At 35.1% G+C, this 13641-nt stretch overlaps 1 protein-coding gene across 1 annotated transcript in view; it reads right to left on the bottom strand.

The window, feature by feature from the left end:
- Window positions 1–7600: 7600 nt before the first annotated feature.
- LOC107683386 (neuronal tyrosine-phosphorylated phosphoinositide-3-kinase adapter 2-like) overlaps window positions 7601–13641 on the bottom strand; it is a 32993-nt gene continuing 26952 nt past the window's right edge. The window contains exons 5-7 of the mRNA XM_016479444.1: window positions 11580–11726; window positions 11365–11486; window positions 7601–7920 (exon numbers count right to left, since the gene is read on the bottom strand). Of these exons, the coding sequence (XP_016334930.1) occupies window positions 7690–7920; window positions 11365–11486; window positions 11580–11726 (500 nt within the window). The 3' untranslated portion in view covers window positions 7601–7689. The remainder of the gene's footprint in view (window positions 7921–11364; window positions 11487–11579; window positions 11727–13641) is intronic.

The raw sequence follows: 13641 nt of genomic DNA, 5'->3' as shown, positions 1-13641 counted from the left end.
TGCCATATTGGGTGATGCCTGAGTTGAAAGTTGAGTTTGCTTTTCTTCAGGAAAAAGATAAGATGGAGGTGATACCAAGAATAGTGGTATATCTTAAATCAATTAATCAGAGTAGTATAATCATTTTTACAGATGGGTCTAGAGATCCAATTAATGGGAGAGCTGGGTTTGGGATGTATGTGGAGAAACTAGGGTTAAAAATTGGTCGACGTATTTCGAATGGAAGCTCTGTTCTTACTACTGAGTTAATGGCAATTTTATGGGCTTTATGGTGGATTGAAGAAGTCAGACCGAAAGAAGTTGTTATCTGTTCTGATTCTGCAGCAGCCCTGGAAACTTTAAGAGCAGGAAAATCTAAAGTTCGATCTGATATTGTAAATGACATCTTGAGTGTGTTTTTTAGAGTTGGGGTTGCTTGCAATATCACCTTTTGTTGGGTGCCTGGGCATGCTGGGGTGATGGGGAATGAGCAGGCAGATTATATAGCAAAGGAGAGCCATGGCAGTAATACGCCCAGTAGCGTCTACACTGCCGGAAAGATATAATAAGAAGAAGAAGAACAGTGCCAAAATTGTAAGCGCAGAGAAAAGAAAGACGGAGCTGTACATATCGGTTTATTTCGGGAACTTTTTGCCCCACATACACAACAAGTCATTTAGACATTTGCAACAGTTAGTTTTGTACACATACAGATTGGTTCTATGCAGTCAATCCGTTTTGCAGTTCTTTAAACTGTTGTTTTCGCTTGCAAATCACTGTTCACAGGCTTGCAGTGCTTTTGACCGTCTTTTGGCGAAAAAAACGTGCCAAAAGTGTAAGCGAGGAAAAATGGAAGTCAGAAGCATACAGATCATATTTATTTTGCATTAGCATGAAGCTGCAGTTTCACAATACATGAATTACACTTACAAGTAACAGTAAAATGCTGCAAATAATTTTTTCTTGCACTTGAAACACGATTTACACCTTTACAAAGCTTCTGTTGCGCATGCAAATTTAATTTACGCTTACAGTCTTATGTACACTTCCACAACTCTTACCCTGCGTATGCAAATCTTTTTGACGTCATTCTACCTTCATAAAAATACATTACATTAATTGCTCCTTTAAAATGTGTATTGAGCTGTAACATTGTGTAAAATGCAAGTTTCTACGTGGATAAACTGATATAATCATTTATATATATATATGCTATAAATTATATAGGCCTAAAATATGTAAAGTTGTTATATAATTTAAAACGTTTATATAATAATGCATTTTCTGAGTTACTGACATAAAGCTGGGCTTATCGTCATCGTTAGCGATAGCTGCAATCAGGCAGTTCATTTAATGTGACTTTAATCAGGCTAATTAGCAGGCTAATCATTAAGAGTATGCTAAGCTAACAGGCTAATTAGCTATATTATTACAACCTAATTCTAAAAGGATAGTTGTAATTGTATTGGGTAAGACAACACATATGCATAAGTAAAATCATTGGCTTTCTATTTAGGCAATGAATAAAGTTTAGTCAGCCAGTGGGATCTCAGTGGATTTGCCACAACACTTGCTGTATATGGTTATGACTGGAGATGAAATATGGAATAATTCTTGCCCAGACAAGGTTAGTAGATTCTCACATATTTCTGTTGCTAACATGTATAAATTTAAAGTTTTGGGGATATACTTAAAAAACTGTGTAGGCCTGTTTTCACTGTTATTGTTAAGCTAAGCACTATATATGTATATGTTTAATAGAGAGAAAAATAAGTTCTTACAATGATTCTCCTGTGGCATCATGTTATAGAACCCTTGTAGATTCTAATATATTTAAGAGTGTGCTTGTTGATATTGATATTATATTAATTAGCTTCAGTGTTAGAATGTCATGAAGTTGGGCTAAATATAGATTTTATAGATTTGTTGGGCTAAAAAAGAACAGATAAAGTCATGGTTTACATCGTGTGAAGTTATGATGTATGTTCTGTTCAAAGTTTTAGTAAGACTTTTTTTTAAACGTATTTTTTACTCAGCAAGGATGCATTATATTGATCAAAAACAACGTTAAAGACATTTATAATGTTACAAAAGATTTCTATTTCAAATAAGTGTTGTTCTTTTAAACTTTTGCATTTATCAAAGTATCCTTGGAAGCAAAGAATCACAGTTTCTGCAAAAATGTTAAACAGCACAACTGTTTTCAATATTGATAATAATAATAAATGTTTCTCGAGCAGCAAATCAGCATATTACAATGATTTCTGAAGGATCATGTAACACTGAAGACTGCTGAAAATTCAGCTCATACAAATAAATTACATTTTCAAATACATTAAATTCGAAAACAGTTATTTTGAATTGTAATAATATTTCACAATATCACTGTTTTTACTGTATCAATTAAATGCAGTCTTGGTGAGCATATTAGTTAGAGAGTTTGAGACCTGAATGACCAGACATACAACAGCGATATGTAAAAACATATGTATTTATTTCTGTCATACTCTGTAAATAATTAAAAAGAAAAACAGTGAATACAATAAGCATACTCTTTTCATTTGTACTCATTTCATTTTTTTTTGACATTCTAAAATAAAAATACTAGAAAAGGTAAAGACTGCAACACTCTGAGTGCAAAAGAGAGAGACACACACACACACACACACACATTTGGACACCACTGTGCTTATGTTACACTCAAATAGTGCAACAAATGCGTCCACTGATTAAACTAGAGAATATTTACACACTGCAAAAACCCAAAACTGCAAAGACAGTGTGTGTGAATGAGAGCATTTGTGTGTCAGCCACTATTTGAAGTTTCTTTTTTTATAATTAAAAAGTTATCTTACATATCGTTCTTTTGAATTATGATGTATACATACTGAATCATTTTCTTTTTTTTTTCTCCAACATCTAGGAAACTAAACATTTCATATATCAGAAGATCCCCTTTGTATGGGTAAAATATAAGTGCACTGGAAAATTACTGCAAACGACTCTGGAGGAACAATAATTGGCTCTTTCGCTGTAGGTGGTAAAAGAACAACCCCCCCGAAGCATTCTCAAAGTATGTCACGAAAACCCGTATTCTAGAACATTTCATATTTCATGACGTTTCACATTAGAATCAGAATGCATCAAAGAACATTTGCCTCACAAGTGTTCTAGAACCTGTCTGGCTTCATTTCAGGTTCCATGAATGTGACTCTGGGAAATCACTGTGTTGAGTAATATACTGTACGTCTGGTACTGAGATCTCTAATTGTTCTAAACTCGCAATACAAAGATCAAAATGGTTTCAGATTATCCCAGAAACCTGAATATTCCCATTTTGGATTTCCGTCTTTATAGCATTTAGAAACTATAAAGTCAGATGGTTAGATTCACTATAACATCATGATTGAATTCTGGTTTGTTTGTCTGCATCCCAATTTGTATACTATGCATTGTATATCGTTGGCAAGAAGAGAAAATTTGCACATCCCAAATTATATTCCATTGAATATAGAAAGCATAATTGGATGATATAATTTTCCTGTGGATTTTCAAAATACACATCCATGCATGTTTTTATTTTCTGATATTACCACAATCCCTTGCATGTCAAACGTTTTGCTGAACACTATCACACTATTCTTACACTTGCGGCCTTTTAAGTTTAAGGTTTTAAATGATTAATTTAGCTAATCATTAAAAGAAAAGTTATAAAGCAATAATATGGATAGAGGACTGTAAGCAAGGGTTTAAAGTTCAAAACATCTTATAGATGGATTTGTTTCTTATGCAGCTTTTCACATCACAATATATTAATTGATATACTGGAGTCATGTGGATTATTGTGATTTCTCCAAATCTGTTCTGATGAAGAAACAAACTCATCTACATCTTGGAGAGCCTGAGGGTGAGTAAATATTCATTTTTGGGTGAACTTTTCTTTTAATGTTACTGTAATACACAATGTGTTAATGAAATGCACTCAAAAGTATGTATTTTCTCTTCTCCAGTCAAGTACATTTTTGTAGCACACAGTTTTAAGTATGCAAACTGGAATGCAGTACATATGAAGAACACTATACTTTTACTGCCATCTACTGGTATATTGTGGTACTGCGTTTGGGGGTTCCGCAGAAATGAGCACCCATCTGTTTTTGGTCTGTAACCTTTCCCCCCTACTACTACATTGTTGTGTATTTTCATTGTATTGACTAGTTATGTTAGTAGGATTATTTACCTTCATTTCATTGTAAACCTTTATGACATCATTCTACTGATCTTTAAGCCCCTCCCTAAAGTCTTTTTTTAAGTCACAGTGAACCCAGGTCTCCAAGGCAATGCTTTTTACTTGGATGCCAGCTTTGTACATGTGTATGTGAGCGTGTGCTGATAAAATTTTTGAAAAGTGCTTGTATTCGATGCGCATGTGTACATGGTTTACATTGAAGAGTGTCTCTGTGTTGGTTTAATGTGTATTAAATAAGTAGGTTAGGATGTGTGATTGTGCGATGGGAATGGCAGTGAGGGGAGGGGCTTCAAACAACTGGCCCCTTCTTTAGGGGTGTGGCTTGATCACACCTGAGCAAACATTAATCAGAACTTCAGCATGACATCACAGTCCCGCCCACAGCAGTGTAAAGAACTACAGAGCACAGTGTCTCCATGGCAACCACTAGAGCGTAAAACAGAGATTGTGTTGCCATTTTTAATTGGCAGATAACTACACTGTAAAAAATAAGTGTAATTTTAACTGTAAGTTTTTGGCCGTAAATGTGTTTACAGTTTTTCTGTATTTTTTACAAAATTATTCTGGCAACCACAGCTGCCAAAATTATTTTGTAAAAACTACAGAATTTTTTTTACAGTGTATCTGCATTGGTCCCTCAAATTACTGACGGCAAAGCCAGCCGATTTCTAAATGACAACAACACCATTGCTCATTGGCTATTCCACATCACCATCATTTAGTGATAAATGAACACTTAAAAGGGCACTGTGTTAAAGGGATAATTCAGCTAAAAATGTCAATTCTGTCATCATTCTCATTTTTTAAAATTCCAAACATGTATGAATTTCTTTCATCTGTGGAACACATTTTAAAATAACTGCTTCAACTTTTTTTGTTTGTGCAGTGAAAGTCTGAGGTCCAAAACAACATTAGATCTCAATGACTTTCATTGTTTAGACAAAAGAAAGAAAGTCATACAGGTTTGGAATGACATGAGGTTCAGTAAATTGACAGAATTCTCTTTTTTGGGTGAATCTCTTTTAGGCCCAAGAAATACTCTATGCAAGTACATGAACGCAATCCTTGGTTTCTCACATTTTTGGGATATGAAATGCATCACAATTCATAATGAAAGGACATTGGATTCTAAGCAGTCTTCCTCTGTGGTCAGTTTTCTCTTTTTAATGAAATAGGTTGTTAAAATGTTTAGCAAGCTACATGAATAATAAAACCTCATTTAATGACAGACATTTGAAAATAACACTATAGTGTTGCAGGGATTATAAGTTTTTGTTGGCCAACACAGATGTTCCCATCACCTTGGTTCCATCAACAAAAAGCCAAGAGGATTTTTTCCATTGACTTTTTGGATAACTGCAATTAACAAGTGACCTACAAAAATACCCTAAATACAAATGTCATAAGAAGAAAAGCTTCCGAAAATGTTTTCAATCTTGATTTACAATCTACAAGTAGGAAAGTTTGAGTTAGTTAAAGTCAGCAAGAGTGCAAGTTATAAACACAACAAGGCTGTAGAAGCAGACTTGTGAGTAGATGTTTTCCTGTTAGCACCTTGTAAGTAACCGACAAATAAAATAATAAAAAAGTGGGGAATTACTGTATTTTATGTTGTAGAATAAAACATGAAAATATCTTGAGCTTATGTTAACCACAATCCTTATTTCAGGCAGTTAACTAAAAAAAAAAAAAAAAAAAAAAAAATAGAATAAAAAACATTGACTTTGGGACAATGGAACTGGAAATTCAAAAAGGCAACTTATTTCTAGGTTTAGGACTCATTCCTGCAGCACTATGTTGCATACTGTTTGAATACTGAGATTTGTTACTGCCACACTTTCTGTCATCATTTACTCACCCTCCAAATAGTTGACACGGTAGCCATTGACTTCCATAGTATTATTTGTCCATGCTATGGAAGTCAGTTTCTACCAACTGAGTGCCAACTGTTACCAACATTCGTCAAATTATCTTCTTTTGTGTCCAACAGAAGAAAGAAACTCATACAGGTTTGGAACAACTTGGGGTTGAGTAAATTATGACAGAATCTTTATTTTTGGGTGAACTATCCCTTTAAGAAACCAAGTGCTTCCAAAGCATTCCAAAGCCATGCATCTGTCTGTGTACTTGCATTTAGTTTGTTTCGTGCCCCAAATTGTTTCATCTGATTCCAGACAGACACAAAGAAAGGCATTTACTCTCCTGCCATGTTAAGACCGTGCTTGGCTTGCTATTGGGCAAACTCTTATGATAACTAGTTCACATAAAGTCAAGTGTGCTTGAATGCACCAGCATGGCTCTTTGATTGCGTGGTAAAGCTATGGATGTAGCCTTGATGCACAGCATCTAAGCAGAGTAAATGTGTGCCTGGTCTTTTCTTTCTCAGCCTTCTCAGTACAATATTGCCTGCCATTGACTCATGTCCCAGTGATATATGAGCATGTAAACTGACAGTATGTCTGCATAGTGCTTCATAAAAGGACGGTGTCTGTATTCGAGATGTTATCTGACATAGAGGACCAGATTTATGAATTTTCATCATCCAATCCCTGACCATTTGTAAACCTATTGAATATATGCAAACCGCCCACGCTAATTTCATACCAGTTTTATTATGTGTATGACTGTCATGTAGTTGTTAAGGTTGAACATTCAAAAAAGGAGTTGAACAGCACCAAATGTTAGGCCATAAAGCAGCTGATATTAGTGTGCGTTTGCGAGTTTACAGTGCTCAAAATGGAATGCACCAGCTGACCTCGCAAAACAGAAAGTGCCTGTAATCTGACTGTATGATCAATATCTGACCAACTGCCCGATCTGTACTTTAATAACCGAGTTATCTCATAATCCACTTCGACTAATCAGACCCACCTAATATCTCAAAATCCAGCCGATTGCCTTCAAGTCCAACCCAGAAGTCATAAAAACGACAGCCTGACACCTCACGATCCAACATTTAAAGTACAGACACCAAAAAATATATTATTTTCAAATAAACTCTCCATATGAAAAACAGACAATGAACAAAAGCGCCGTTCATGCCGTATAACCAAATGCATAGGCATCAAAAACAACGTGTTTTCTCAATGGAATTACTGCACATATTTCACCACACATTATAGATTATTTCCCCAGACAAATGGTTGAGTGCCAAATATAGAAACACCCCCCAAAAAGGATAGAAAATAAATAGAAATACCATTTCGAAGGGGACAAATATCATCTCATGGGTAAAAGTACTATTTTCACTCTTAGATCTCATTTGGAGAGTTCCTCTTTATAAAACCGCTAATTGTATTAATCATATTTAATATTAAGACCGTTATCTCCAATATAAAAATATCAAATATAAACAGCGATAGGAAACCAGGGAGATTTGATAATAGTCCTTCATCCTGCTAGCTGTCAATCAATATTTGGACACGCCTCCTCAGTCTCCATGGCTATAGTTTGCTGGTCACCATTTATATAGCAGTGTCCCAGAAGACAGTGGTTTGGGTGGAGTACGAAGGGGGCCCGAATTTCTTGCCCCCGTTGGTCTTCTTCCAGCTGGGCAGGATGGGCATGCTGTCCTGCTTGCACAGGGCTTTGTCTGAAGGTCTCTGTCTGGCTTTTATCTCCTTGCACAGATGACGTTTCTTCTCGATCATCTCCATCATGGTGCTGTCCCCACATGCCCAGGGCATTGGGGGCATCTAATGGGTGGCAAGGGTGAGATAATGTTGGTGCATGCAGAGCTGTCTTTAATTTTGTAGCCCTTATATTTTTAAGGGTGATGGCGTTCACAGTGTTCTTTAATAATAAAGGATGTGTTTAATAATTCATGTCCTCTAATAGCAGTCAGAGCAGTCAGAATGTATTGCTGTTCAGTTTAATGATCTCTCACGAACACACACACACACACACACACACACACACACACACACACACACACACACACATACACACACACACACGCACACACAGTATCTTAATTGTGTACACACATATTAAACTGCTCATGCACCTGTACAAACACAAAATAAAACACTTCTATAAGCAACACAAAATCTCATGAGCAGCTAACTATTTCAATACCTAGGGAGCTGCCTACATAGGCAGCTGCCTTCTAAGAGAGCATTCTAACTGTCATGTAAATAATAAGTGAGTGATTTGGAAACACTCTATATTGGCAGCAACTCTGTGTCATACTAATGGGAAGAACTTATACTCAGGGTTATTTTAGTTAAATAAAACTATAAAAAAAACCATTTCATTACTTGAAATAAAAATTAACTGACAAAAAAATTCAAGTTTTCTCATATTCATTTAGTTTAACTTAATGTAGTAAAGTAATTAAAACTGAAATAAAAATTACATAGACATATAAAAAAAATGACAAAAAAAATGACAATTTTTTTTTACCAAAACATTAACTAAAATTAAAATGAAAACAGTAAAAATACACAAATTCAAAATATGAATAAATTAAAAACAGTATTTTTATATAAATATTATGACAGTTTATTTCAGCAGAGTTTGATGTTAATATGTTGCTAAGCTAACAAAGTGAAAATCCTGTAATTTCAAAAAGTGTGGTAAAATCTATTTTTAATTACTATTTGAGGCATTGTTGTTATTGTTAACAAACTATTAAAAATCACGTTTAGTAATGGAAATAAAGCTGAAATAAAATGCATATTACATGAAAAACTTAAAGTTAAACAAAAATTAGAAATGTTGCTTTGGCAATTAACTGAAATAAGTTTAAGTTGAAGTAATAAAATTACTAAAACTAAAACTGAAATAAAAATAAATTAATGCTTTTTATATAAATAAAATGAAAAATGCACACAACAAAATTACTAAAACTTAAACTAAAATGGAAAAATGAAAATCTAAAAATAAAAGCTAATTCAAAATAATAATGAATACTATATTTGTGTATAAATAATATTAAAATAACATCATTTTGAGGTTATTTATAATAGGGATACATGAGATACTGACTTAAATTTTGGGCAATACAAGGTTTTACGAGGCGGCATAGAGTTAATGAAAATAAAATGAGGTTTTAGGTTTTGTAACAGAGCATATTCAGTACTTCAGACATGCACACACACACACACACACACACACACACGTATACACATACAGTACACACATGTTTGTGCTTTTGAAGAAAGAAGCAGCAGACAGACAGAAAGTACAGTGGACGCGGAGCAGGAGAACACATCATTTTGACAAGGTTTTATTTTATGATTTGTTGGGGTTAGTTTTATCCCTTGATTTTTAGATTTATTTGGGTTAGTTCGATTACAGTCACTAACAATTAAACAACTGGGGAGTGAGTGTAGATCAGACAACATACTAAATGTGTTTCATGTCTTATTATGTTATAATATTCTGAGTGAAATCGTATGGCTATACGGTATATTGTGTGATTTGTGTATGTCATATCTGTTTTGTATGGTATATTACTGTCCCTATAAAAGAGTGTTTTTCTTCAGCAGCTTTCATCAGTTGTAATATAAAGAGTGTGTTTTGGTGAGTTTGTAATAGTGAGTTGTGTAACTGATCTGGACCCAGGACCCAGTCTCTGTGAAAGTGAATTGACGTGGTGGAAAACATAATCATTATTACAGGATTTTTGTACATAATACAATAGCTCTAAAAACCTGTTCAAATAAGGCCACACAGACAAACAGGAGAGAGAATTTGACACGTGACACTGATATAAATGCCATGTCTGGATACATATATACACACATCAAACAGCCGTTTGGTTAAATTTAACCACTCAATAGAAACTGCTGATCTTTTTATTTTCAGTGGCACTTTATTCATGGCTCTGTAAAAGTAAGTAAACACGTGTAAAGTAAACAATACAACTACAAATTCAATTAAACTACCTTTCAAAAGTTTGGGGAAAGATTTTTTAATTAATTAAATAATACTTTTATTCAACAAAGATGCATTAAATTGATCAAAAGTGACAGTAAAGACAAGATTTCAACTTTAAATAAATACTATTCTTTTGAACATTCTATACATCATAGAATTCTGAAAAAAAACGTATCAGTGTTTCTGCAAAAATATTAAACAGCACAACTGTTTTTAACATTGATAATAGTAAGAAAAGTTTTTTTTGAGGACCAAATCAGCATATTAGAATAATTTTGGAAGGATCACGTTACACTGAAGACTGCTGAAAATTCAGCTTTGCCATCACAGAAATAACATATATTAAAATAGAAAGCAGTTATTTTAAATTGTAATAATATTTCACAATATTTTTACTGTATTTTTGATCAAATAAATGCAGTCTTAAGTGAGTATAAGGATGTGCATGCCTTTAGTGTATGATTTTATTTTCTTGGAGCTCAACAGAACCAACAGAATAAAATAAATGCAAATGAATATTTGAATAATTTGACAGATTTAATATAAGTATATGTGTACTGAATATACTGCGCTTGTTTATGGCCATTTTGTCCATTCTATGAGTGATTTTCAAGCAGTGCCGTAGGTCCTAGGGTATTTTGAGGAAAATGTTTCAATCAATTTTGTAAGTAAATCATAATAATGTCTATGCTTTGGATTCAGGATCCTGCTTTTAAGAATTTGTTTTACCCATTTCATGACATTAACAGCTGTGTTTGATGTCTGTACATCTGAGAAACCCAACCACAACATCTGAAACATTGTGATAGAGACCGAACAGACTAAGGATGCTGCTGGTCGAGAGTAAAGCTGTCCACCGTCGCTCTGAAGAGGTGCTCATTCAGATTCAGATCAGTTGAACCTTCTCTCAAGTGCTTAAACTGTCTGATATATAAAACCCTGATTGTGGATCTCTTGGCATAAACTCACAGAGGACAAATTAAATGTGAGAGCCTCTTCAGAGCATGATGTGAAGGCAGCCCTGATCTGGACCAAACACAAACAACACACACATACGCATCTACATAGACAGACGATGAACGCCGTGAGCCAAACGAAATGCACGGCAGCGGAAGCAGCAGACAGAATAGGATATATACGAAGCTGTGGGGTCAAAGGTCAAAGACATGAAGGTATTGCCGACAGACACGGAGACAGGAACCGAACTCCACACGCATGCCAATGCTCGCTCATTCTGAGGAATAAGGGGGTTGTACCTGGAACAGAGTCCCGCACGGATGGGCGGAGGCGTCGGGGGCATGTCTTTGAGGCGTTCCCACAGGGGATGGGACTCCTGATGTGGATGCAGAGCGACCAAGTTTACACCCGGCTTTTGTTTCTAAAACGTAAGAGAATATGTTGAATAATTCATCTATGTTAACGAAATATCTAAAATGAACATCCTTATTCGTTTTTTATGGATAGGACGGACCTCCAAGCATGGTGGTCGGGCTAATGGAGGAGCGGCCAAAGCGACTGGGCGTGGCTGATTGTCCTGTGGGCGTTTCCCAATCCTGTGATTTCGGAGAAGAGCTACGAAGGGCTCTGTCCCTGCTGTCACTTCTGCCTTTACTTTCACCTAGAAGAGAGAAAAAGAGGTAGAGATTTCAGTATGCAGTATAAGTCTTCAGTTCTCAGTTTTTATAAGAATGATTTTGCCGATTCACTTATGAGTGCTTTAATTTATAATAGTGCTGCAGTACATATATATTACCTCTACAAAAGAGACAAAACAACTTAGTATCTTATTACTATTTCTGCAGTATACAGTATGTATACTGTGCAATGTGTGCATAATTTTTGAGATACTAAATTACAGATGTTTTTCACATTTACCTATGCTCAAACAACATTTCTTTGTTATTATCCTCCAGTCTTTCATCTTCCATACAGTCAATCCCTTTATCTTTGTATTTTTTCCATTCCATCCCTCTCCTAATCTCTCTCCCCTCACAGGGGATCCATTAGCAGTCACATTCATCACGTCTTTCACTGGCTCTAAAGACATTAGGGAAATTGCTTTACTAACAGATGAAAGCTTTTCAATTATTTCAGCTGGCAAGAGTATCTGAATGCGTGTCCGTATCGTCCATATAGACGTGTGCTTAGCTATATCGTCTGACACTTATGGGTGTATGAATTGAAGGTGAAATCAGTGTATGTCATCAGTGTGTGTGTGTGTGTGTGTGGCGACTGAAGCCTTATGCTTATAAAAGGCATGAGCTATTTCAGTTCATTTCAGTTCATGCAGCATTGCATCTAGGGTTGCGAAACAGAATTGTGCCATGCTGTTTCATAGCGATTGCATCTTAAATTCATTTTAGGAATAGCTATCTTTTCTACACGCACACAGTACCTGTTTTTTAGATTTGTGAACCGTAAATTGGTTCCATTGAATAAAAGAAACTAGAAAACCAATTGATGTTCTGTTCTGTTGAATCTACAGCACAAAACAGACCGCATGACCTGTGTAGACTCTTATTAGCCAGTTCTTTTTAGAGAGTCAAAGTAGTGCTGGGCGGTATACCGGTTCATACCGAATACCAGTGTTTATATACTGCAGTATTTCCTCTCTCAATCAGTAGAAAATATGGTTAACATCCGGTCATTCATGAAAAAAAATACCGTCATGTACCGTGAAACCGGTATCATTTTGAAAAATACCGTGATATAAATTTTTGGTCATAAATTTGTCCAAATTTGTCCTTAGTATGTCAGCATACAGTCAAAGACATACAGTTCGGTGCAACCAGTGTAGTCCGAAACCTGAACAAATAATTATTATGTGCCCATTCTTTTTACTAGTGAGCAACTCCTGAGCTCCTGAGCAAATTATTCTTATGAGCCGGTTCTTTTTTGTGAATCATAAACATACAGTACAGAGCAACCAGTGTAGTCCGATTTCTGAAAGAATTTATGAACACTTATGAGCGGTACCATTTAGTGAATTAAACTACCTGTAAATTGTATTTCTGTTTTTTTCTTATGACAATGCATAGGTAAAGATTATATATTGTCTATTTTGTAAGTAGTTTTAGTTTTTTTTATTTGTCATGAAAAATGTTTTATGTTTTAAAAATGTAGTATGTCTCTGTGTGTGTGTGTGTGTGTGTGTGTGTGTATGTGTGTGTATATATATAATTTTTTTTGTAAAGAAAATACACATTTTCATGAGAGAAATAGAGTGTCCCTTATAGTCCTCTGCTGACGTTGGCAATGCTAGCTTATTTTGTATTCTAGTCTCACATTAGCTACTCAAAAACCTTATTTACTGTACTTTATCTTTCTGGAAACACACACACACACACACAGTGTTGTCTGGCCACGTCTGTTGAAATCCCATTAGTCTGTGGTGCCCTGCTCCATTAGTCTACATTTAATTAGTGTCCACTGTCATTAGCGTTGGGCGCTAATGCTAAGACTGCAACAAATTTATAATATTTACTTATTAACATGCGCACCATTACAATGTGAGTCCATTAGCAGAGGAAATT

The sequence above is a fragment of the Sinocyclocheilus anshuiensis genome, unplaced genomic scaffold, assembly GCF_001515605.1.
Source record: "Sinocyclocheilus anshuiensis isolate Anshui unplaced genomic scaffold, SAMN03320099.WGS_v1.1 scaffold1170, whole genome shotgun sequence".
Taxonomy (NCBI): Eukaryota; Metazoa; Chordata; class Actinopteri; order Cypriniformes; family Cyprinidae; genus Sinocyclocheilus; species Sinocyclocheilus anshuiensis.
The sequence above is the reverse complement of the archived record's forward strand: the minus strand, read 5'-3'. Positions and strand labels throughout refer to the sequence as shown.